Source organism: Enoplosus armatus, chromosome 23 (genome assembly GCF_043641665.1).
Source record: "Enoplosus armatus isolate fEnoArm2 chromosome 23, fEnoArm2.hap1, whole genome shotgun sequence".
Taxonomy (NCBI): Eukaryota; Metazoa; Chordata; class Actinopteri; order Centrarchiformes; family Enoplosidae; genus Enoplosus; species Enoplosus armatus.
Window position 1 is genome coordinate 2,090,028 of NC_092202.1, and position 24,998 is coordinate 2,115,025.

The 24,998-nt window shown below is 42.3% G+C and overlaps 2 protein-coding genes across 2 annotated transcripts in view; one reads left to right on the forward strand and one right to left on the reverse strand.

The window, feature by feature from the left end:
* Positions 1 to 1,752: 1,752 nt before the first annotated feature.
* Positions 1,753 to 7,499, forward strand: LOC139305740 (type I phosphatidylinositol 4,5-bisphosphate 4-phosphatase-A-like). The gene is made up of 7 exons (XM_070929681.1): positions 1,753 to 1,981; positions 2,962 to 3,143; positions 3,796 to 3,902; positions 4,723 to 4,834; positions 4,999 to 5,051; positions 5,144 to 5,234; positions 5,473 to 7,499. The coding sequence occupies exons 1-7, from the start codon at positions 1,879 to 1,881 to the stop codon at positions 5,614 to 5,616; spliced, it is 792 nt and encodes a 263-aa protein (XP_070785782.1). The 5' UTR covers positions 1,753 to 1,878; the 3' UTR covers positions 5,617 to 7,499.
* A 679-nt stretch (positions 7,500 to 8,178) lies between these two features.
* Positions 8,179 to 24,998, reverse strand: part of znf638 (zinc finger protein 638) — a 32,847-nt gene continuing 16,027 nt past the window's right edge. Inside the window, exons 6-35 of the mRNA XM_070930177.1 lie at positions 24,748 to 24,960; positions 24,232 to 24,512; positions 23,747 to 23,934; positions 23,331 to 23,465; positions 22,529 to 22,627; positions 22,373 to 22,410; positions 21,082 to 21,941; positions 20,521 to 20,555; positions 19,912 to 20,064; positions 19,550 to 19,678; positions 19,266 to 19,304; positions 18,903 to 19,028; positions 18,696 to 18,813; positions 18,324 to 18,449; positions 18,142 to 18,176; positions 17,610 to 17,768; positions 17,340 to 17,474; positions 17,093 to 17,131; positions 16,857 to 16,997; positions 16,191 to 16,285; positions 16,033 to 16,056; positions 15,299 to 15,866; positions 14,860 to 14,916; positions 13,998 to 14,693; positions 12,279 to 13,892; positions 11,139 to 12,083; positions 10,939 to 11,047; positions 9,320 to 9,433; positions 9,096 to 9,217; positions 8,179 to 9,015 (exon numbers count right to left, since the gene is read on the reverse strand). Coding sequence (XP_070786278.1) covers positions 8,941 to 9,015; positions 9,096 to 9,217; positions 9,320 to 9,433; positions 10,939 to 11,047; positions 11,139 to 12,083; positions 12,279 to 13,892; positions 13,998 to 14,693; positions 14,860 to 14,916; positions 15,299 to 15,866; positions 16,033 to 16,056; positions 16,191 to 16,285; positions 16,857 to 16,997; positions 17,093 to 17,131; positions 17,340 to 17,474; positions 17,610 to 17,768; positions 18,142 to 18,176; positions 18,324 to 18,449; positions 18,696 to 18,813; positions 18,903 to 19,028; positions 19,266 to 19,304; positions 19,550 to 19,678; positions 19,912 to 20,064; positions 20,521 to 20,555; positions 21,082 to 21,941; positions 22,373 to 22,410; positions 22,529 to 22,627; positions 23,331 to 23,465; positions 23,747 to 23,934; positions 24,232 to 24,512; positions 24,748 to 24,960 — 7,468 coding nt within the window. The 3' untranslated portion in view covers positions 8,179 to 8,940. The remainder of the gene's footprint in view (positions 9,016 to 9,095; positions 9,218 to 9,319; positions 9,434 to 10,938; positions 11,048 to 11,138; positions 12,084 to 12,278; positions 13,893 to 13,997; positions 14,694 to 14,859; positions 14,917 to 15,298; positions 15,867 to 16,032; positions 16,057 to 16,190; positions 16,286 to 16,856; positions 16,998 to 17,092; positions 17,132 to 17,339; positions 17,475 to 17,609; positions 17,769 to 18,141; positions 18,177 to 18,323; positions 18,450 to 18,695; positions 18,814 to 18,902; positions 19,029 to 19,265; positions 19,305 to 19,549; positions 19,679 to 19,911; positions 20,065 to 20,520; positions 20,556 to 21,081; positions 21,942 to 22,372; positions 22,411 to 22,528; positions 22,628 to 23,330; positions 23,466 to 23,746; positions 23,935 to 24,231; positions 24,513 to 24,747; positions 24,961 to 24,998) is intronic.

Sequence of the window (24,998 nt, forward strand, 5' to 3'; positions counted from 1 at the left end):
GGATGCTTCTCCAAGATATGTATTACATCCGGGATAGAATGATCGCTGTAGTCACACTTCAAAAGATGAATAAATGGGATTAGATCAGACCTGCACGTACCTCCACAGGTGCGTCTTTGTTGGTGCTTTTTGGGTAGTAAGTCATCACTGTCCCATAGAAACCAGTAGCCTGAGTGCTGCAGACCAGCAGCAGCAGCAGCGGGAGCGACATGTTGATGTGTTCGTGTCTCCACACAAAGACGATGACATTACACCAACACATCTGCCTCCAGAGACAGCCTCTCCTCCACCCGCTCTGCCGGTTTCTGTCCGGCTGTCCTCCACTCAGTGTTGCTCATGTTGACATCAACAAACCAGGACGTGGTCTGGCATGAGGAAAGGTTTCCTGTTGACAGTTAATCTGTCATTTGAAACAAATCGACTAGATTGTATTTAGATGTTTTTTTAATGTTCTGTCACACACGTTCAATAACTGGTAAAGAATATAATTAAAATAAATGGATAAAATATGTCATTCTAAAGCCAAACTCGGTGGTTTTGACTCAGTGGTTGTGTGTGTGTGCGTGTGTGTGTGTGTGTGTGTGTCACCGTTTCTCTTGGCAGCAGCTCCCCCTCCCTGTCCAATGAATCACTATCAATTTAAGTATAATTTTATACTTTGAATTCTTTGTATCATACATGTGAGAATTAAGTCGGTTTTAGATTTATTTTTATTTTTTCCTTATTTGTCTTTTTTCTGATGCTGCATGTCTGAAACAGAAAGACAATGGTACAGTGAATGCAGTGAATTATGGATAATACTTATGAATTGCTGTGATGTAACTGTTTTATTTATGCAGTTACAGGTCGTTTCACGTATTCATGTCTCTCATTTGGAAAAGAGTTCTTCTCATCATGAAGTGACCTCGTTTAATATCATAGATGGCGGTAATACCGTGTTTATTGTGGAAATGAAGAGAAAAGAAGATGTTTTTCAAACAAAACTTTATTTTCAGCCAACATTTGACATATAAAAACATTTTTTTGTTTAAATTTAGTAGAATCTAACAAGCAAATTTTGAAAAAGGTATTCAAACAAACAAATATTTCATTCATAAAGAACCGATAATTAATAAAATAGGAATTAATAATTAGAAATTAAAAAACAGTCCTTTACAGCAATGTCTTATTCATTAGTACAAACGTAAAATGATAATAATTAAAAAAATACAATAAAATATGTTTTTGAGCTTGCAATTGTTCATCCTCTCCAATGCTTTATGATGACAATTAATTTACAAATATAATCATACTTTGATCTGAGACATTTGCATTGACGAGTGAAATACCAGTAAAATTATTATTAACAGCAAATTTAATTTATTTGTCCTCCATATGAGCCCATACATGATAATTTTAAATGTAAAATGTCCATATTTACTGTAGAAACCTAAACCATGTATATTATATACATAATGTATTGTATTATTGAAAAATATACAGCAGTAAAATAAGACGGAGGAAGCTTTAAATTAGCCTAAACTTCGGTACCCTGCTTGAAAGGACGCTTTGTATAAGTATTTGAACGCGGCCCTGACTGTCAACGGTCCATCCGATCACACACCGCCTTTGAACTCGCCCATCCATCAAATCCAGCTTGTTCATTGGTCGAGCGCGCTGTCCATCACAGCGGTGACTCAGATCACGGTCATGTGACAGATGTTTTTGTTATTTCGCTTCCGCCTTCAGTGTTCTCGCCGTGTCATGTGGATGTCAAAGACCCGAACCGACAGGCTTTGGGGTTGAAATCTCCTCAGCGACTCTTCCAGAAATCTCTGTCGGGAGTCTGGGTGCTCTCCGCCGCAGCAAAGACTCGTTTCAAACGGTCCGGTGGGAGCGATGGCGGACGGGGAACGGTCGCCGCTGCTGTCCGAGCAGCACGACGGGACCAACGGCTTCTCTCCGGGGATCAGCTCGCATGGATATCCGTCAAAACCACAGAGTATGTCAGCTGTTTCGTTTGCCGAGCGCGACACAGACACATTTATAGTTTTTGGAACAGCAGAAATTACAACTTTACTTTGTATTTAGGCTGGAGAATGACTTCAGCGTGTTAACAAACGTTAGCTAGCGTCAGTGTAAGTTTGCAAGCTAGCTAGCTAGCAGCTTGGCTAACGTTAGATGTAAATAACAGATTTAACCGACGAACATTCACATCTTGTGTTTTGTTTAAGAAGTTTTAGGCTGCCGCAATGTAGTGACAGTTATCTAAACTATACACACCACCGGGGTAATATGAAACTGAAGTTTGGTAAATAAAATGAGCTGTTGTACGTAAAAAACAACAAACAAACAAACAAACAAACCGTCGTCTGGTAGGAACGATTTGGTGGGAGGTTTGCGTCGTGGACTAAAGGTCAAAGTTCAGCCAGGATCTCTGTTTGTGTAACAAAACAGTTTGAATCACATCTATCTATATCTATTATTTATCTCAGTTGGTTAGTTGATCAACAGAACATTAACTGACAGCATTTGTATTTATCTTCTAGTTGTTTACACTCAGTTTTTGCCCCCCCCCCCCCCCCCCCCCTTCCTGTATTCTGTATTTGCCCTTTGGATGTGCCACTAGCTGATAAAGCCATGTCATCTGATATAATTGTTATACAGTACGTATTGATCAATACACCGCTTGATAGTTAATGTTTGAATGTTGCACAGGATTCAACTGTAATGAGTCCTCCGGGGGGGGGGGGGGTTCAGTTTCAATCTCTGTATCAGCGTTATTGCTGCTCTGAAACAGCTTGTGTGTCTCGATGAGCAGAGAAACATGTTAAAACGGTGCTAGCGTAGCTTAAAAAGGTATTCTGGAGAAAAACATAATCATATTTCTCAAAGTTTAGTATTGAAAAAGTATTGTTTTGGTGTTGGTAACTGTACGGTAACTTTACCTTTTTCTCTCCTCCTGGTTGTCCCTCTCTCCAGGTTTGGCGCCGTTCCCCAGCTCGGTGGTGTCAGGTGATCCCCCGCCCCCCTACTCGCCACAGGGCAGCCCGGACAGCAGCAGCGCTCCGGTCATCAGCTGCCGGGTCTGTCAGAGCGCCATATCTGTGGAGGGCAAGACGCACCAGCACGTGGTGAAGTGCAGCATCTGCAACGAAGCGACGGTGAGTCGTCTCACAGGACGTCAGACCAGCGTCCTCTGACAGCAGCTGTTCTTGCTCACAGCGCTGACCGACTTTTGTCCTGCTTGTCCTCCTTTTTTGCTCTTGAACGAAACGAGATGCATCAACTTAGCTGTCCAAAATGAAAAATACTGCTTCTTCAAAATACTAAAGAAAAGATCCTCAACGATTGATATCACCTGAGCACCATTTGTTCCTTTTAGATCATTGAAACACTTTGTGTGCTTTGAGATTATTAGAGTTGTATGTTTATTCATTCGTTATATTCAGTTTTTATTTGTTCAGTTTATCTAATGTTAGAGCTGAATTATAGACATTAAGTCAACTTAACAAATAAAGAAAGACTGGAGATTTACAGCGTCTGCAGTCAGAAGAAGCCATAAAATATCAGACTGTTGTAGTGTCACGTTTCACCGGCCAGACAGCGGCAGTGTCTCGAGTTTCCTGCCTCAGGAAGTCCATCCATCGTCTCATCTGAGAAGATGTGCAGAATTTCTGCCGATGAGATCGAAACTGAACCACTGAGAACTATTTTAAAACCCCAAAATGAGGAAAACCTGCAACTGAAGAAGGGTTTGCAAGTTTCAGTCCTCTTATTCGTCTGTCCTCTGTGTCTTTGTCCCTCTCTCTGCAGCCCATAAAGAACGCTCCTGTTGGGAAGAAGTACGTCCGCTGTCCATGTAACTGCCTGCTGATCTGCAAAGTCACGTCGCAGAGGATCGCCTGTCCGCGGCCGTACTGGTGAGACGTGTTCCACTCGTCTCAGCTCTGGCTCGTAATCGCACCATCTGTGCAGAAGAAGCCACTCTGCAAAACACCGTCACGGTTGAGATGGTGTTAAGGAGCTGCTGCTGTTTAGAAATCATTCCACTCGTTCAGCTGGGATCCTTTTATTATTTAGTTTTATCACTTGAGCTCATCAGCCTAAATCTCATTGGAGCAACAACAACCAATGAGAGCTGATGTCCACGTTAGTCTCAGTTATGGAGGCAGCTGGTCTCCTCCTGGTCCCAGATCAGCTGGGTTGCTGCTGCTGCTGTTGTACATCTTGGGGCCGTCAGTGTCTCACCAAAAACACACATTTCTCAGAGACAAAAACAGGAACTGGGCTTGAAGCAGCAGCTTATAATTCATCTCCAGTCGTGTCTCTCCTTTTGTCTCCTGAGTTGAATATCTGTCTCCTCAGTGTTCACCAGCTAGTTGCTAACTGCGTCTGTCTGCCTCTTGGTGCTGGGCAGGAAGTGCACGGCGGGTTTATTAGAGCTTTTTAGAGTCGAGAATGATGCTGGAAATGGCACAAAACAATAACGTTCAAGCCAGAAAACCAAAACAGTGAGCTGTGATCATGTGCTCCACTGTTGATGCAAAAATATTGATTGTAGGCAGCTTAAACAAAAGAAGCCCAAACTCTCAAATGTGTGTTGTGTAAACACAAGCAGCCAGAAAGTCGTGTCTCGCACGTCTGTCATACGTGTGGAAGTCTGTTGTGATCTGAAGTTACGTGTACGCACCTCCAGCGTTTACTTGTTTGAAATTATCCCATTTTTTTTCCCCCTGTCAGTAAACGCATCATCAACCTGGGACCGGTCCACATCGGCAGGGACAGTCCTGAACCGCAGCATCAGCCCGTTGGCATCCGGATCATCTGTGGACACTGCTCCAATACATTCCTGGTAGGACACACACACACACACACACACACACACACACATTATAACTCACGGTGCAAGTTTCTCTTCTGTATTTTATTTTTAATCACACGTCTTCTGTTCGAGTTATTTGCTGACGTGCGATTCAGACTCACACACACTGACGTTTCACTTCCTGTCTCTGACAGTGGACAGAGTTTTCAGACCGGACCTTGGCTCGATGTCCACACTGCAGAAAAGTGTGAGTACCTCAGTAGTTCTGTGGGACAGACGAGTCCCACGAGCTGTTTTCTTTTTGACTGTTTTTAATATTTTTCCGGCTCTCATTTCCAGCTCTTCTATTGGTCGGCGGTACCCCAGGAGGAGGAGCCTACTGTGCTTCCTGCTGTTCATCGTCCTCGCCGCCTCCACTGCAGGACTTATGGTGACACACTTCACACATATAAAAATATATACTCTATGTATACTGTGTGTATATATATATATGTGTGTGTGTATAATATATATTTTTATATAGATGTGTGTGTATATTTATACGTTGATATATAAATCTATATGCATAGATGTGTGTATTTACAGAGATTATGATATCCATCGACACGTGTATATAGATCTCTCTCCATGTTTAAAACCCCGGTGCTGGTCTGTGTCTCTGTGTTCAGGTCGGTACGTGGAGGCCCGCCCAGGACTCCAAAGGGATCTACGTTTCGTGGGTCCTGCTGATCCTGCTGGCCCTGTTCACCATGATGAGAACCATCTACTGGAGGTGTCTGAAAATCAGCGACCCCATATCCAACGTCACGTAGAGGGACCGAGAGGGAGGGAAGGTGGATGAAGAGGAGGAGGAAGAGGAAGCAGAAGAGCCCCAGTTGTAAAATCACAGAGGAAACAGAGGGAGGGGAACAAAAGCTGCAGAGGAAGTGACGCGAGGGAACAAAGAGAGAAGAAGAGATGCGTTTCAGATCTTAGATACTTCACAGTCACGCCACATTGGATTCACCGTGAATGTGAGCTGCCAGTTGTTGATAACAAGTACAACGTGGAGGTTTGGTTCGTAGTCTGGTTGTTACACGTTTGCAAAGAGGCTGGAAAGATAAAGACGCTGGACGAAAAGTATTTCAGTTATTAGAGTAGTTTTCTTTTACGCTGGTCTAATAACGTTGTTTCAGAGCCTGATGGTGCTACTTTGTCCACAACTATATTATTTAAACAGGTACATTTAGTCATTTTTGTGCCCCAAAATTAGAAGGAATCAGTGTTTCCTCCAGAGAAATTAAAGCCTGATTGAGGGATGTTGTAGTTAGCCTTTAAGTTATATAATCACACCAAATGGGGGAATAACAATAATGAATCCTAATCAAGCAACATGTGCTTGTTTTTGTTTTTCTATTTTAATGAACATTTTGTGTCGTTATTCTCTACATAAATTCTCTGGAACACTGAATCCCACATTTTCAAACTGATAAGAACTAGAAAATAAGTTAGCTTAGCTTAGCATAAAGACTGGAAACTGCTCACTAATTAACACGTTATATCGTGTTTTAATCAAAACTGAAGTCGTGCTTTTACCGGGTGTTACGGTGTGTGTGGGTTTTGTTACCTTTGGACAGAGCTAGGCTAGCTGTTTCCCTCCGTTTCCAGTATTTATGCTAAGCTAAGCTAACCGGCTGTAGCTTCATCTTTAACATACGGGCACGAGAGTGGTGTCGATCTTCTCGTCGAACTCTCGGCAAGAAAGCAAAACATTTTTATTTCTGCTGAGGATCAAGAAGGTGAACGAGTGGCTAAATCCTCAGTTTACTCACAATATGATATTTAAATACAATTAATACAGAAACAACGTGCGTTTTATTTCGAGGGAATTGTTCATTGAAGTAAATTTACTGACAGATTATTAGGATGAAATTTTGCTGTAAATGTTTTGTAATTTTATTTTCTTTATACTTACTAAAAGAATTTTAAATAAGGGAACAAGCAGGTGGAGGCTGGTAAAAAACAAGACAAAGATAAACACAACAGGATGAGGAAAATGAAGTCAATAGAGGATGTACGAGGGGAAATACATAAATCAATAGACAGGCATTCATTCAGACTAAGGGGCATTTTTCTCTTTACATTTTTTCGAAGCATGTCAGCGTTCAGATCATCTCACAGGGATTTTGGGGCATTTGATTTATTTTACTCATATCAAAGAAAGTTAAAGCTCAAAGCGATAATTTGTCCAGAGTTAATGTTCCAAACTGGACTGGAAGTTAGTGAAAATATCACAACGTATAAGATTTTATTAAGTCTTCTGTTAAACGCTTTTTAACTAGAACTCAAAAGCTCAGTTTAACCGTTTGAGTGACAGATAGAAACCACACGCAGTGAACCACTTATTTATTGATCTTCTCTCTTTTTAACTCACATCCTTCTCATTTGGATCCAGCTGAGCTGCCGCGCCGGTAAAAACCTGTTGACCTGTAAATATATTCAGTGGATGTTGATTATTTTGCACAGAATTATCAGAGCTGTTGCTTCCCCCCTTGTGGCTGATTAATGTAAGTACCTGCTGACTGTGAAACACGTTGCACTACGTTGTACTGATGTACTGATGTACTACTACTGTATGTTTTTGTCAATATTATTCTGGTGGATGGATTGTTTTTTTTTTTGTATATTGTGAAACAATAATACTTTTAACAAGGTCCTCTGACTCAAATGTCTCCTTTTTTTTTGCAAAGTTTTTTGGGGATTTTTTGTTAATAAATTACTGGAATATTACAACATATTTAGTGTTTGGGGAAACACTAATTATCTATATAGGAATCATTATTCAATATTTTCTCTTTATTATTTAAAGCTGTACAACGTGAAATGCTTGATTTCACAACGTTAACATGATTTCTGTTTGTTGCTAAATGTGTAGAAGAAGTTGGTAAACTAGACTTTTCTTTTTATGCATTTACCACTGAGAACCACTAGAGGTCACCGTTCTGTCAGGACACCAACAATGATCAACTTTATTCCCAAAAAAACCTTTTACATCTTCTGGAACATCTTCTCACTCATATACTGATTTATAAATATACTGGAACTATTTAATAATGTTTATTGATATTGGTCATTAGGTCAGTCACTTTAATTCAGTGAAATACTTGCATGCTGGATTGCCATGACATTTTGTGCAGAGTATCCACCCGAAGGACTCTGGTGATCCTCTGACCTTCATCTAGTGCGACTGATCATCAACATTTCCACTAAGAAAACCCACTGGCCGGGGAACATGAATGTTTAAATCGAATCGAGGACTGTGATGGTTCTTGAACGGGAACCTGATAAATTCCTCCATCCATCTCAAATGAAATAATGAAGCTGTAAAAAACAAATTTACTGTTAATGATGATCAGAAACAGAGTTCACTCACATTTTAATTGACGTTTTATAGAAACAGAACAAAACAAACAGTAAAACAAACATAAGTCAACATATTGGACCCTTGTTTAAACCTCAGGAAACGGTGTCTGGTACCTTTTATGATTTTACCACAAAACTACAGGTTTCAATAACTGACTAATGTGACGTGTCAAAATGATATGATTTTCTCTAAATGGCACACAAATCATTTTACATAAAAACACACATTTGTCTGTCTGTTGTGCAGAAACATCCCGTAACATAATCTACATGATTCACATTGACTTCACATTGTCGAGTAACAACACGCTCGTCTGACAGTTCAAACCACGTGAGGGTGTTTTCTTGTTTACCACTTCAAGCTGAGACGTCTCATCTCACAGTTCAGGGGGTTTGCACTTGCGTGGATAATAAAGCTAAAGTGGTTGTTAACACTCACCTGTTTTTACATCATGTGCAGGATTAAATTCTCGGCGTCATTTATACACAACTTTTAAAAACAACATAGCTTCCTGTTCTGCCATCCTTCTCAGATTAGTAGAAACATGATCAAAGTGTTCGATCCAACAGTTTACAAATCTAAGCGGTTTCAGCAGTGAGCCAGCGGGACCAACATGGCGTTTCTCTGCAGTGGTTCGTAAAGCTGCAGACGTTTCACTCGTCCAGCTTTTTTCACAGTTTTAACAACAAAAAAAAAAAAAAAGAAATTAAGAAATCAGTAGTTGAAGTTGGGATCAATCAGAAACAGAGCCTTGAGAACTTTGTGTTGAACTTGTTGATGGTCTCTGTTGAAGCTTCTGGTAATGTTTCTGAAAGAAGCAGAAAATACACAACGTGAGGCCGAGTGTGTGTGAGAGTGTGTTTTCTGTGCGTCTGTGTCCGAGTGTACCTGCAGGTTGTCGTAGTGTCTCTGGCTGCTGCAGTGGAGGTCCTTGGCGGTGCCCTCGTTCAGGTAGAAAACAGAGCACAGGTTACAGAAGTACCCTGATTTGGGGACCACGAACTCCTGACCTGAAGAGGGAGACGGTGAAAGTGAAACACGAGCGTGACGAAATATTTGCATCTCGTGTCGTTTTCAAATAAAATGGGAGTGTGTGTGTGTGTGTGTCTCACCGAGCGGGTTGTTGGGTTTGAATGGTGGCAGTTTGTCGGCAGCGACACACGGAGACTGAGAACGAGATCGCTTTGCTTCAGGGCCGACAAGCTCCCTCCTCCGTTTACTCACAACTGGAGAAGAGAAGGACAGAAAGGAGTCATTTAAAGACCTGACAATCAGACATTTGTTTTTTCTATCCGCACTGCAAAAACAATTAGACGCTTCATTTGCAACAATTCTGATAATGAATTCATAGTTTTAAGTCATATTTCAAGCAAAAGTGCAAGAAATTCATCAGTTCACTAACTTTTCTTCGTTTTCTAGGATAGAAAAACACTTTGTGGCTTTAAGATGGTTCTTTTGGAAAAAAAACAAGCAATTTGAAGACATCTACTTGGATTAAGTTTTTATCATTTCTCGACTAAGTTAATTAATAATGGAAATAATCATTATTCGCAGCCCTAACTGTAAAACAAGAATCTGCAATTTCTTTCAATCTTCAGAAAGATGCCCCTTTGTTGGTCCAAAACAGCAGCTGAGGTTGGACGATAGGCTGAAACTGAAGAATCAAACGGCCTCCGTCCGTCCGTCTTTCAGCTCTCTGTACCTTTAATGTCCGCCCTGCTCCACCCTCCCTTCTCCTCCTCTCCTTCCTCCACACATTCCTCCAGTGTCTGGTTCTCAGAAGCAGCATCGACGTCGGCTTGGCCCGCTGCTTCCGCCTCTGTCTTCTGGATCTGCGGCTGGCCGTCAGTCGACGGCGTAGACGGATCTTTGTCCGATGACGAGGACGCGTCGAGTGAAGAGGGAGGGGGTGCGTCAGCGCCAGCTGGTTCCTTTTCTTCTTCTCTCTCGTCTTTGGCGCTCACTCTCTTCCCTCTGGTAGATTTTCTCACTGTGATGAAAGACAATGAATTGGTTGAGTGAACAAATTAAGTAAGTTTCATGTTATAGGTCAGTCAACAGTGATGCCAAAGATGACTGTTTCAGTCAAAATGATTCAGTTTTGAGGTTAGATATCAGGTAATGACATGATGGTATACAGATACAGATGTGTGCGTTACCGGGGGTCTGTCTGGTTCTCTTCTTGGGTCGGCCTCTTGTTCTGGGTGTTATCGCTTCCTTTCCCGCCTCCTCCTCTTCCTCTCCCACCTCGTCTACCGTCACAAAGTTTATTCTTTCCTCTAAAACAGGACACAAAAAAATAAATCAAGATCACCTGCAGAAACACTTTAGAGATATGGAAGGCAAAATGGAATTTAGACAGAATTTAGTTTGAAGAAGCAGCTCTTATTTTGAAGGGTATGAAGTGGACAGCACATTTCACTTGAACTTCCTTTACATTCATAGGACTCACCTAAATCTTTACTGCTGTGGCCAATAGATCCCTTTCACAGCAGATATTATGACTTGTAAAAGCAAGAAAAGCTCAGATGGAACTAATAATGCGGCTGCAGTCCATTTAGGTGAGCCAGTTCCAGGACTCTGGTATCACTCACTGACGAGGCTTACTGAGACACTTAATGGAATTGAGCCAAAATGTCTGCCGTGAAAATGGTCTCCTGGTTTGAACTCACAAATGGAGATAATCAGTTCTCTTGTGGGTGTAATGCAAATATACGCATACCTGACATACCCGTGTCATCGTCGTGTTTGCGTTTGGCAGATCTTGAGGTTTTCTCAGCTTGCTCTTTGTCCGGCTCCTCTTCCTCATCGTCACCAGCTTCATCTAAAGTCACCAAAGTCTAGAAACAGACGGAGAGATCTTCAGCATCAGTGTTTCTGTATTCCTGTATTATCACAGAAATTAAAACTTGCATGTGTTTCAATCTTTACCTCTGGGTTTAAGGAGTCCACCGATTCGTCCTCCTGGCTGAGTGGGCGGGTCTCCAGCCTGCTTTGCTCCACCTTTCCCTCCTCATCCTCCTCCTCCTCTTCTACGAACTCATCCAGAGTGACGAGTGCCTGGAGCTCCCCATCCCACTCTCGGCTCTCCGGCGCTCTGTCCTCTCCGATCTCATCTGCTCCCACCTCATCCAGAGTCACCAGATCCTGGGCGTCTACCTCCACCCTCTCTTCGTTTTCCCTCCCCTTGTCCTTCGCCCTCCTTGTCCCCCCTCCTCCTCCTCTGCTGCTGCTGCTGTTGCTCCGACTCCTTCGATCCCTCTCCTCTCTCTCCCTGGTCCTTCTCCCCTCCCTCTCCCTGGTCCTCCTTGCTTCCCGCTCCTTGGCGAACTGCTTCTCTTTTGTGGCGGCTTGCCTCTTCCTCAGTTCTTCCTCCTCCGCCGTGTCGTCAGGGTAATCCTCCTCCTCCTCGCTCACTTCGTCCAGGTTCACCAGAGTGCTCGTTGCAGCCATTGTGTCGTTTTCCTCAGGTGACTTTTGTTTACTTCCCTTCACCGGTGCTGGGGTATCCCTTCGGGTCTTAGTTGTTGATTTGTCCTCTTTCCTAATGTCTTTTTTCAGTGTCTTGTCCTTATTTGCCTTGTCAGACCCTTCTGCAGCAGATGATTCATCATTTACCTCCTCTAAATCATCAACTATCTGATACAGACTTCCCTCCTCTGCGACCTCTTTTTCAGACGCTTCCACAGTTGTGGAACCACATGTTGGTTTATCTTCTTTTTCAGCTGATGCCTCTTCTTTTGTAGGAGTTCCATCTTTTGTCTTACTTTTGTCCTCCCTCCCTCGATCGGACACCTCTGTGGCCGTCAGCTCTTCTGGAACTTGATCGTCTTCCAGAGAATCTACGATCTGATACATAGGCTCCTCCTCCTCCTCCTCCTCCTCCTCGGGTGATCCTGCGAGAGACGCGCTTTTCTTTGCCTCGTTTTTAGAAATGTTGTCCTTTCTTGCACACTCAGACTGTCCTGTGGGGAGCTGATCGCCCTCCACAGAATCAAGAATTTGATATGTCTCCTCTTCTTCATCAGCCACTTTTTTGGATGCGTCTTTGTCCCCCTTCTTTAATGTTACGGTGTCTTTTTTAGTTGTTTTAACCTCTTTCTTTGGTCTTCCCCTTTTTCCTTTTCCTCCTGTAGAGGGCCGATCATCCTTAACAACCTCGTCCTCCACAGAGTCCAGTATTTCATAGGTAGCGTCTTCCTCACTTACCTCTCTTGCGACAATGTCCCTCTCCTTTGTTGGTGGTGTGCTGTCTTTTGGAGGGGCTTTCTCCTCTTTCTTTGGTGTTTTTTCCCTGTTTCGTTCCTGTGACTCTCTGGAAGGAGTGTGCCTCCTTCTCGTTGGCGTGTCCTCTTTTTTTGTTTTCTCATTCGAAGCATCTTTCTTAGTTATCCTTTCCCGTTTTCCTCTGGTAGATCTTGTTGTGATTGTCAGTTCATCATCGGCAGTCTCGTCCTCCACAGAGTCTAGGATCTTGTATGTAGCCTCCTCTGGTTTTGCAGATGCTTCTGTGAGATTCAATGTAATTTTATCCTCTTTCTTTCCTCTTGCACTCCTTCTTCTATCAGACCTTTCTGTGGCGGCCGCATCTTGAACTGGTTCGTCTTCAACAGAATCTACTATCTCATACTCCATCTCCTCAGTGTCCTCTTTGTCTTCTTTAGAAACTGCAGTGGTGTCCATCTTCGTTTGTGTCTCATATTTTTTAATCGTCCTGTCCTGTTTCTTTGGCGATTTCTCCTTCTCTTCACTTTTAGAGGCGGAGGTTGTGGAGCCACTCCTCTTTGATGGTCCATCATCTTTTCTAGCAGTCGCCTCCTCTCTCTTGGTTCTTTTTTCCTTGTCATCAGTTTCTGACTTGGTCTCTGTGGTTGTTGGCTGATCTTCCACAGAATCAATTACCTGATAGGTGTCTTCCTCTTCCTCTATGGGCCTAATGTCTTCTTTGGATATCTGCTCACTGGGAGTTTCAAGTTTTTGGCTGTCGTTCTCCGTTGCAGTCTGGTCATTAATTGAATCCAGTACCTCAAAGGCTTCTTGTTCAGTAACATCACTGTCAGGGTTGTCTTCTTTGTCACGGTCTTGAACAGGCTGGTCTTCATTTGGGATTTGGCTATCAGGATTTTCCACATCTTTGGAGGCTTTGCAGGATTCTGCTGAAAGCATTTTGCCTTTGACCTCTTCCTCTTCTTTCTCCTTCCCATCTTGTTTGTTACCTGTTTCTAACACTTGGAAGTTGTCTCTGTTAATTGGCTCTCGATCTTTACCTACTGTTTCATCAGATTTGTCGACTACTGGATTCGCATCTTCCTCAGATAGTTTCTTCACTGTGGAACCGTCATCTTGGACCATGCGACTGTCCTCTTGACCTGTAGCTGCTTGGTCTTCAGTAACACTGTCTAGTACATGTAAAGAACCATCCAATTCCATTTCACTGTACTCCTCTGGGCGAGCCTTGCCTTCATCTTCGACACTGTCCAAGACCGTATAGCTTTCCTGCAAAGTCTGGCCTCCCCTGGGTCCCGTTAGCTGGGTTTCAGAGCTGGCGTCTTGGTCCCCATCATCCATCTGTTCATCCATTTGATCATCGAGTGAATCGAGGATTTGGTAATTTACACCGTCATCCTCCTCCACCTCTGTATGTTTGTCAACATCTTCTTTCCCTTTCTGTTGGCTTTTCTTCTGGTCTTTACATGTGTTGACATTGCAATCGATCTCCAGACTCTGGGCTTGGCTTAACTCTAAACCATGTCTCTGTGGATGTGGATTCATCTCTGATGAGGTTTCTATTTTTGTCTCTGACTCAACAGTTTTTGCAGCAAAGCCCTCTGCTGACACCTTGTGGTTAGACTTTGCCACTGCGTTCTCTGTGGCTTTTTCTTCTTTTCTAAGTGGCTCTGGATGAGTCTCCACTGATGCCTTGACAGTTGCTGTTGATGTTATATTTTCCCTTTCTTGTGCAGCGGTGGACGAGCAGGTACTACGACCAGAGGAGGCGGTAACTGATGCTTTGGCTGGAGATTTTGTCCTGCTCTGTTGTGTTTTCTGACCAGGGAATGAAGGGGTTTCAGCAGACACTGGAGACGAAGACAAGGAGGCCTTACTGACACTGGCAGAGGACGAGGGTTTGGAAGAGGATCTGGTGGGCTCAGATGAGTCCTTGAACTTTTTTGACACAGAGCTTGAGCCTTTAGTCGCCTTGGATAAAGAGGATGAGGAAGAGGCTGAGCTCTTAGTGTTTTTAGAAGACCTGGTTGAGGTCCGTTTGCCAGCAGATGACACACCTGAGCTTTTCCTTTCTCTTTTCGAGCGGGAGGACTGCTTGGATGAGGCAGAGCTATGAGGCTCAGGGCTTGTGTCTTCCACATCATCGCCGACTTCATCAACAGTGACAAAGTCATCCATGTTGAAATGTTGCTCATCAAAAAGATAGGCGTCTGAAGGAAGGGCGTCATCTGTAAAATCATCCGTTAAATCATCCTGACCCTGGATGGAGAACAAAGATGGAGTCAATCACTGAAACAATGAGTTTGCTTTTAGTTAGATTTTCTCACAATTTCCCTTGAGGGTCTCATTTCCTGTGTAGATGACAGGTTAAAGTAAGGCTCAAAGAAGAAGTAGTAGGGTGGTGGGAATAAAAACAACTGTTTACCATTCCTTGGGGTGTGTATTCAGCCGTTCTTGAGCTTGTGTCATTTTTGCTGGGTCTCTAAAGGAAACGAATATAAAGAGGGATTAGTGATATGTTACATAAATGGGAGAACATTTATTAGGCAGGTTTGAGGAGTAACGACATGGCCATGCAGAATTATAACCACCCTCTTCTAAAAATGGCACATTTCTGTGACTACTGCTCAGGTATAACGCCTTTCCAAACGCCACAACAACCATCTGCATTAAAGGCTTTTTGGTCACATTTTTCCAAACTAATTATGTTTACAGTAGTTTTACAAAAATAATCGTAAGTTTTACATTATTATTATAATAATTATTTTGTAGCATGAGCCATTGAAAGCTTGACTCTATATTTCAGCACTAAGTACACTATTGCCAAATATATATGTTGAGTAAGATTCAAAGCCAGGACTCACCTCCTTCTCCTCACTCTGGGACCTGCTCCCTCGGGCGAGTCTGTGCTGGCGAACTGCCGCCGTTAGGGCCATAAAAATGTTCGTGTCAATCCGAGGAAGTTCTGTAGCGTTTTCTTCAGGGATGAGCGCTGTGGCTGAGGGGGCAGGGCTGGAGGCAGCAGGGACTGCACAGGTAGAGGTCACATCAGCAGTAGAGACTGAAGTTGTCAGTGACCCCTCTTCCTCCTTTACTTTCTCTGCATCTTCACTTGCATCAGGACAAACAGTAGAGTTCATGGCGATCTCAGTTCCTGGTTTCTCACCGTCCTCCTTCGTTGCTACGTCACTTGCAGCAGTAGCATTTGGTCCTGCAGTGATGGGCTCAGAGATGGTGAGCTCAGAAATGGTGGATCCACCATGGCCACTGGTTTTCCGAGCAGGTTGTGACCCAGTATCCAAAAGCTCAGAAGGAGGCGGCTCAGTTTGACATTTCACAACTGGGGGCTTGGCCTCGAAGCTGATGGTGCCCGGTTCAAAGTTCATCTTGATCTCACTATAATCTTGTTGACGCTGTTTTAGGCTCTTCAAACTAAAATTAAAAACAAAAAACGATTGTCAACTGGAAATGACAGGAGGGTTGTTCTCATAAAAACACTGAACTTGGAAAATATTGTACACAAGGATATTCAGTTTACAGCAAATCCTGTGTAGTTCTCTTAACCTGACAAGAATCAACTACAAAGTGGTATACTCACGTCTCAAAACGCTGAACTTTACTCCTGAAGAGGCACAAAGGAGGAGTTGGTCAGTTTAGGTGCAACGATGGGGGACATTAACACATACAGGGGGTATTTAAAAAAACTAATTAAACCAAATTTCATATCCCTAACTTTTTTTAAGGACACATGCATACCAAGCTGCGCGCTTTTTAGCAGAGGCCGGGGAGAAAGTGCTGCATTTCTTCACCAGCTGCGTTACACCGCTGGAGTGAGCCATCTCAATGCAGATCTGAGGTAGAGCGACAGAAGCAACAGAGAGACAACAGCAACAAGCCATAAGAATCTTTGTATGTGAGGTACAGTATATTCAAGCAAAACGGTTGTACTCAAAAGGTGTGCAACAAACGTGCTTGACATATGGTTGAAAGAAATGTAGAATTACATCTAGTAAATTTTCCACCAGTCAACTAAATTTGCAGGATGTGATCGTGCGCGTTGATTTGTGTTCTTTGGTGTGAACAGGTCGACTACAGATACGGTTTAGAGCTGTAACAACTTGGGTTGGAAATTACTATAACTGGCATTTTTCCACATTTTCTGATATTGTTTATACAACAGAATTATGCAATTAACCCAAAAATATATAAATAAATAAAAAGAAGTTAGTGATGCTGAGTACTAAGTAAGATAGAGTGGGAACTCTTTGAAAGAAACCTACAGTCAACCCTTCTAATGTAAAGCATTACATATTACATATTACATAAGAAAACACGTTGACGACCTTTGTAAATAAGATACACCGACATGGCGCTTCTCTAAACACTTAAAAGTGAAAAGTGCAGGTGTTTGTGTTCTTGTACCCTGTTGGCGAGCGGCACGAAGCTGATAAAGGTCGCAATGGATGCCACCACTTCCATGACCACCCTGATGACTTCCAGAGACGCCTCTGAAATCTCCACATAGACCAACCGCTCCTCCAGAGACTTCGGCTCTGGAACTCTCTGAAGAGCAACACATAGTTGGTGTAAAGGACCAGAGATCCAAAGATAACGGCTTTCACTCGACAAAAGATTTACAAAACTGGTTAATGACTTACAGCGTTGCTCAACTTCATCAGACTTCTGTACATCATCTCCTGAAAAAAGATTGCAAGCATACATGTTAGTATTTCTGTGCTTGTCTGTGGAGTAGATATCTAACAACACCACCAGTAAACCTTTCCTTCTGACATGTCTAAATAACAAAAGGAATTATTTACAGTATAAACTGTGAATAAACAGGATCCTCGTCTATCCCATCCTGACCCTGGCACAGTGTTACAGTGTTTATTCCAGTGTCCATACCTCACTGGATTCAGGATTCATGTTTTGCAAGACGAAGTGGACACTGAGCGTGCAGCCTTCGACAGAAACCGGATTTGTGATGTGATCTCTGACAAAATCGCAGCACGAAGTCCAATCAGTGAAAAACACAAAGGCCTGGAGGTGAAGAGAGGAAAGATAGGAAAGGAAAGAAAAAACAAAATTAAAAACAACACGGCTCCATTTAACTAATAAAAACTGTAATTATGATGATGTTTGTGCCTGTAACAGTCTGCAGTTTCTACTCCTCACCCTCCTCTGCAGCATTAAGACCATCACTTTGTAGTATAGGGAGCTCTTCCTGGGGAAATACTGCCGGACCAGCCTGGCCACGTCCTCATGTTTGTAGTTTCCCTCTGGCAAACCGGTCAACATGATTGTGGAAAACATGGAACCGCGACCACTGGCCTTCTAGAAAACAACATTCAAAGCCCAAAGTTTAGTCCATGTGTTGACGCTGATTCAACTTTATGGCAGATTTTGATGTCAGAGTACATTTGAATTTCAGCTGAGCAGAAACACAGGAGATCATATGGACAATGTATGATGGAACATCTGTGTAAAAACACAGATCTGATCATATCTTAACAGTGTCAACAGCAGAGAGCTTCTTAAAGTCAGTCAAATTTATTAATCGTACCAAACGGCCTCCAGTATCTGAAACATGGATTTGTCTTGTAAAGCCAGCATCAGTTGATGTATTTTTAAAAAAATATTTAATTTGAATATAAAAAACAAAAATAAGAGCAAGTAAATTGAGTGTTATGGAGAGAAACAGGCTTACCTCAATGTCATCCTTTCCTCTGACTGTCAGGAAATCTTGGAGTTAAAAATGAACACAGGCAAACAGTCAGTACTGAAAAAGTTAACATGGTAAATTTGGAATCAAACTATTAAGTTTAATTTAGATCACAATAGTTTACTTGCCACAATGAAAATTAAAGATCAATAAACTGTCTCTCTCACCTGGGACGGTGAAACACGGAAACATGGTAGGGAACAGGAAGGGCACGGTTCTCATCGTGACCCAAAATGGTGCAATGCTGCCATGTGGAGCGGCAACTTGTTTTGGTGGGATAGGAAGTCTTGGTGCTGCACAAACAAAACACGAGCAACACGAGCAGGAATGAATGAACATAAACAGCGATTCTGCTGCAGTGGTTGCCCATTCAGTAATGAGACAAGGCGAAATAACATACACTATATGGCCAAAAGTCAGTGGACACCCCATACTGTGCATAAAGCTAACAGTAGAATGAAACTTGCTATCATTTCCAACCTGAAAAACAAAACATCCTTATGTGTACATTTGTTGTACCTCCTCAAACAGAGACTTACATGGTCTGGTGTTTGGTATTTTCAGCCTGTGGACTTCGTGGCCTGGGGCTTGTTTCAGGAGACTGAACCAAACTCCAAACTCATCAGCTTCGTGACAGGACTCAAATTCTATGAATAGCTGGAACACACACATACGGGGCAGGTAAGACTAATGGGAAGTCTTTAATGAAGCCACTTAAACACCCGTACCTCTGTGTGTGTGTTTACCTTGTTGAGGAGAGGCAGGAAGTTTCTGACAGGACTGATGTTTTTCAAAGCTTCCCGGAGGTCCCTGGTCTCACTCTGTGAGATGTTCTTGATGAAGATTATTCTCCCTCCATCATCTTGCACAAGCTGCATCAAGAACAGGAAACGAACATCCAAACCAAAACATTAAGAGGACAGAGACATACACCCAACTGTACAGCAGAGTTGCAATAGATTCATTTTGTAGTTTTTCAAGTGTAGCTTGGAAAAAGGAGACAGATTACTTTTACCAACAGAAACGTGAAGCAGTTTATGAATGAGGAGGAATTAAGAGTGTGTGTGTGTGTGTGTGTGTGTGTGTGTGTGTGTGTGTGTATTACTTACAGACTTTGCCAGCCTCATCAGTGATTTATAAATTCCGAGCTACAACAGAAACATCAGGCCCACAGTTGTAAAATTGCAACATCTGTTTGAAACTGTCTAGTAGTGCCTATTCCTGACTGAATGTAGAGAAACACTACATAAAATGTATGATAGCAACATTTTTGGTGGGAAATCCTAATACTGTAAGACGTACCACACCCACAGGCTCTCTCTTTTGGATCAATTTCAAATGATTTTCATCTATACAAACCTGTCAATAAAAACAGTGTTATGTGTGTACTTACCGGAGTCATTGTAATGCCGCTGTGTACTGGATAGAAACGGAGTTTAGACCTTTTGAAATCAATACGATTTTCCTTGCTGCCTTTCAATATATCGCACATAGCTTCCACTGACGGCATAATGGCAAAGGCCTGAGAGGAAAACCAGAAACAAAAAATGTATTACTACTTTTATTTACTTGTTCTAAAGCACTTTTTCAATAGCATTTTCCATCTTTCAGTGTGGTTAAAATCAGTCTCATGAGTAAGTAATAAGTATGCAGAAGTCTCATGATAAATGATCCAGAGGATCAAAGGAACTGCAGTTAGGTATGAATACGGCGTTAATAAGCCAAACCAATGCAGATTTATAATCCAGTGCCTACCATGCACGCCTGAGGAACAACATGGAGGTAGTTCTCGTGATGTTGAAACCCAAATGGAATGAGCACTTTGGCAAGGTCACCCTGTGTGTAGCAGCCATTGCGATACGCCGGCAGGTTGCTTATGTACAACAGCTTCTTACCAGCTGCATTAAACTGGAAAAATGAAGAAAACAAAGAAACATTTAGTCAAGTCACTTCAACAGGGTTTAGAGCCCTTGTAAGCATTGTATATTAGTATCAACAACACTGTCATAAACAACTGTCAAATTAAAGTTAAGACTTTCTGAGACCTTTTTAATACCACATAGAATGCAACTTAATCATACTGGTATGTAAGTATGATGGAAAACCAGCAGGGACAATATGACTTTTTTTTAGTAGCAGTATTTATATAACAATTTCTATGAGATTCACACGACTGCTGCCTGAAACTCCACAAAAAAGGATTCAACATCCTCCAGCAGAACAGAACTGTTGCAACAATCCTACTTTAAAATGATTACCATGCATTTTCAGACTGATTCAGGACATTATAGTTCATTATGGTTCAAACCAAAGGCAACTACATGTGTAAATACTGTAGTACTTCATTCAAGTGATTTGACTTACTTTTGGTGAGAAGTAGGTTTTCAGCTTGATGAGCGCTGAGAAAGAGAGACAAAGGAAAAAGTTAAAAAAAATGTAAAAAGAGAAAGATGTTAAAATTATGATCACATGCCAGAAAACAGTCTCTTTCGTGGATTTCTTACTTATTCTATTTTTACACAGTTGTGTTCCTAACATCTCCCCAACAGTCAGACGGGTAACTGCAGTCGAAGACGGCGTGGACGCTGCCGGTTGCTGCTTGCTTACTGCTGCAGCTGTTGGCTCCGTTCTGACAGATGTGGCGACCTCAGTCGAGTCAGCTGAGATATTGCAGACAGCTTTGGAGGCATCCTTGACTGATCCTGCACCCGTTTGTGTCTTCACTGCAGTCACAGGATATTCAAAAGACCAAAACCAACAATTAGTTGATCCTACTAACAAGTATTTTGTGTGTATCCGAAGCCTGATATATCTTCTCAAAAATATTGAATATTGCCAGCATTATCCTTTCAACGTTTTCTACCAACACACGTCACATTTTAACATACTTCATCATCCAACCATTAAAAACGGTCTCCAACAAACCTTTTTGCACCGTTTTTGTCTCCAACCCTCCACCTGGCAGCTTTGCCTCCACAGCAGCTTCAGTTGAGCTTCCTGCAGCTTGCTGTTGCATCTGTGACGCCTCCGTCTTGGTCTCTGGTCCTTGAGCAGTGGACTCTGGTTCTGTCAGGAACCTTTGCTGGATGTGCAGTAAAGCTTTGACAGAGGTTTCTGTTGGCAGGGTCTCAAATGTACTGCTTGGTGGTTGACTCTCACTGGATTTGTCTGTATTTACTGGTACAGCCTCAGCACAACCTCCAACTTCCATGGGCTCTGCCACTTCAACTCCCATTTCCCCAAGCTCCATTGGTCCAGCGTCTTTCGCCTCAACATCGGCTTTGTCAAGTTTTTCTTGATGCTTGGGTTCAAAAACTGTCACATTTGCTGTTTCAACAACCGTTTCCTCGGCTGTCTCTTTCAGCACCGCCACAGCTTGTTGAACACTGGTTTCAGATTTTTCAGGTATGGGTTTTTGTTTGGAGTGACCAGCGTTAGGCCGATTTCCTGGAGCCACGGATACTGAACGTTTTTGCTTTGCCACTGCTTTTTTCACAGCTCCCTTCGCAGGCAACTTTCCTGCTTTAACTGTTTTAACTGTTTTAACTATCTGCTTGGTTGAGACGTTTTTCGCTTTGGAAACCAAGACTTTTGCTTTAGTGACAGTCGTTAGGCCTTTAACTGAGCCTTTAACTGAGCCTTTAACTGCAGGTTTGCCTGCTGTCCCTTTTTTGGCTCCAGAGGACAAAGGCCCTTTAAGTGGAGTCATGTTCGGTGTAGAGACAAGAGCCTTTCCAGTGGACTTAGTGGTTTGAGGTGTGGAGACACGGGACATGGCAGGTTTTCTGTGAAAAAAATAGTTAAGAGTTACATGAGTCAATCAGGAAAAAATGGAGAAATGGAAAGTCAAGGTTTGAATGTTTTTATATGTTCTTCACAATAAGATAGTACTGTCCTTCAGAGGTTTAATTCCTGGGATGACTTTTATTCTTTGTATTAGCAGTTGTTTACAGACATAAAATCTATATTAAATTGCATCCCACGCACACACGCACGCAGTCATGAGGTCAATTACCAAAAAGTGAATACAGCAAGTTCAGTAAATTCGGAATATATGAACTGCATGTGGGAAAGATTCTTGTCTGAAAATGATTTTCAATGAGGACACAAATTTAGGCAGAAACTGAACATTTATAGTAACATTTTGACAAAAACTAGATAAAACCCTTCACCCTCCATCGCTGCTACAAAGAGGTCTGTGAGAAACATTTCTTACTTCTGAGGAGGCTTCTTTTGCTCCTTAGCATCAGTCTCCTGTAAACAAACACATTGAGATTTGTTACTTTACGTTAATCTGATAATTGACAGCGTGACCACACCATAGCAGACAAATGTTAATATGCACATTTCAGAGACACAAAAAGTGTAATACCTTTTCTCTGACAACAGTGACGGTCACTCCTTTCATGTCGAGGCTCTTCACGCTCTTCAGTTTCTTAGCGTCTTCCTCTTTCTCGAAACACACGATTGCCTACATGTGCGCACACGCACAAAAACATATCTTTGCATTACTACAAGCTTTAGGACCATCCATTCACTACATTCACACATGAAACATGAAAAGCTCACCACTACATGTCCAACTGACAGAATCTTTTGTCTTAAGAGAAGAAATGTTGCATTTATGCAATTGTTAAGTTAGATTTCTAAAGCCAAAAGCTTACAATAAACTATTAAAAGCCTCTGTTTTGGTAGACGAGCCAGCAACTTATGTCTTCAACGGTGAACCCATTAGTCAACGGCATTAATAAATGTTTTAATCATTTAAATTCAGTGGTTCCAGCTTCTACAAAAGTGAATATTTGCTGGTCTTCTATGATATTACATTGAATGTCTCTGGGTTTTGAGCCATTAATTGGGGAAAAAAAAAAAAAAAAAACCAAGCCATGTTTCACTAATTTCTGACATTTTACAGACCAACAATTACAAAAATGGTCAAATCAATAACAATTTTCATTATAAATCGATAATGAAAATAATTGTCAGCTGCAGCTGTAGATAATTTGGGGTCTGGGTCTAATTAAGACTAATCAAAATGTTTATTAGTGCACTGGTGAGAATTTGGTGAGTTTGGGTCCCTACAGTAGTTGGGAAAGAGTATCGATGCATGATGTTCTCAGTCAACCAAAATAATATTTGCACATACTCAATCTTCGCTCTGTCTATATACATACCTCCAGCGTGGACCGAAAGAGTACAACGGACTTGGTTTTTCCAAAGTTCTCCACAGCTGCAATCACATCATTGTGAGAGAGAGAACTCCAAATCCCTTGCAGTCTCACCATGGTTGGAGGTGAAGATTTACCAGACTGGGCAAAGACAGAAATACACAAACTTAGACCAAATATAGTGTTGGTCATCATGAACGGACTACTGAAACTGGTTGTCTTTTAAAAAATGGTTCAAAAGACAAAGATGCATCTGTGTTTAAAGTGTCCAATCAAACTTTAATATCAACTCAGTATAATTTCAGTTTAGTCGCTGTTATGTGGATAATGTTTTTAATTAAAAGAATGAGATAGCAACACAAGAAGGGAAGGAGAAGGAAAGTGTTTACCAGATGTTTGCACACACACACATACACACCAACCTTAGTCTTTGTGGAAGGACTTGCCTCACTCTTCTGCAGGCTGGGCTTTGCTTTAGATGCCTTTGTAGTCGACTCCTTCTTTTCTGTAGAGGATGAGGACTTCATCTTGGCTAGCTCGGCCAGTAAGGCAGGAGCCAGAGTTTTCACCACGGCCTCCAGGTCAGACTTTTTTGACAGGGACTGGACAGCTAGTGGGACGAAAAGAGTGTCAGACAGCCTTTTGGTGGTTGCAAAGTCTCATACAGAGTCTCCATTATAGGACGAAGAAAGCTGTTACCATCTTTTCTTTAGGAAATCTTTTCTACTTGGCTTACAAGTCAACATTTGCACCTGATCCACTGAAAAGTACAGTAAAAATTACACACAATACATATCTGTACATACGTAGGAAGCACTGCTTCTTCCTATAGGCAAGGAAATCTTAAATGCAATTTTAAAACATTAAAAAACTAGTTGGTCGTAAAAGAATTTAAACTCTCTCAAACCTGATGTTTCCAGTAGCCTCTTAGCCAGTCTCTCTGCACTGCTGGACTTCTTTCGTTGAGGGGATGAATCCTCTGTGGACGAACGCACCTCGCGGCTCCTCCTTGGTGGCGATCGTTTCTCACGACTCCTCCTGGGAGATGATCGTCTCTCATCGTTCCTCCTTGGTGAGGACCGTTTCTCGTCTCTCCTCCTCGGCGATGATCGCCTCTCAGGGGTTCTTGAACGTGACCGATAGCGGGAGGAGGTTGGGCGGTCGTACCATGGGGAGGGAGAACGAGACCTGGACCTGAAGTACAGGTGAAATTATTTTATAACTTAATGTATGCAATGATAATTAAAAAAAAAAAAACAATTCACAGCAAGTCTAGATTTCTGAAGGGGTGAAATCCAAAATGAATGTTGATGCAGATGTTTTAATGTTCTGCAGGAACATATTTGGGAATTTCACAATCTGATGGTGAGAGGAACCTCTTCTGTTCAACCATGTTATTGTTCAGAATTTATGTTTGACAGACCTGCGATTGTATCTGGAGCTGTGAGGTGATCGTGATCGACTACTGCGTTTCTCCCTTCTACCTTCCGAGCCATGGTGGCGACGGGGGCCGGGTGAGTGGGAACGGGAACGGGAATGGGAGCAGGAGTGGCTTTCATGCCGAGTTTTCTGGTGACGATGCTGGGAAGTCTGTGCAGAGGATGACGCAGAGGGCTTGGTATCTTTACCTGTAGCCCTGAAGAGAGCAATGAACGAGAGATGCATTGGTGAATG

Excerpts from the sequence above, each read along its gene's own strand:
- LOC139305740 (XM_070929681.1), top strand. The coding sequence starts at position 1,879 with ATGGCGGACGGGGAACGGTCGCCGCTGCTGTCCGAGCAGCACGACGGG. Across the intron at positions 3,144-3,795 it reads GCATCTGCAACGAAGCGACG|CCCATAAAGAACGCTCCTGT; the intron begins GTGAGTCGTCTC and ends CTCTCTCTGCAG. Across the intron at positions 5,235-5,472 it reads CCTCCACTGCAGGACTTATG|GTCGGTACGTGGAGGCCCGC; the intron begins GTGACACACTTC and ends CTCTGTGTTCAG.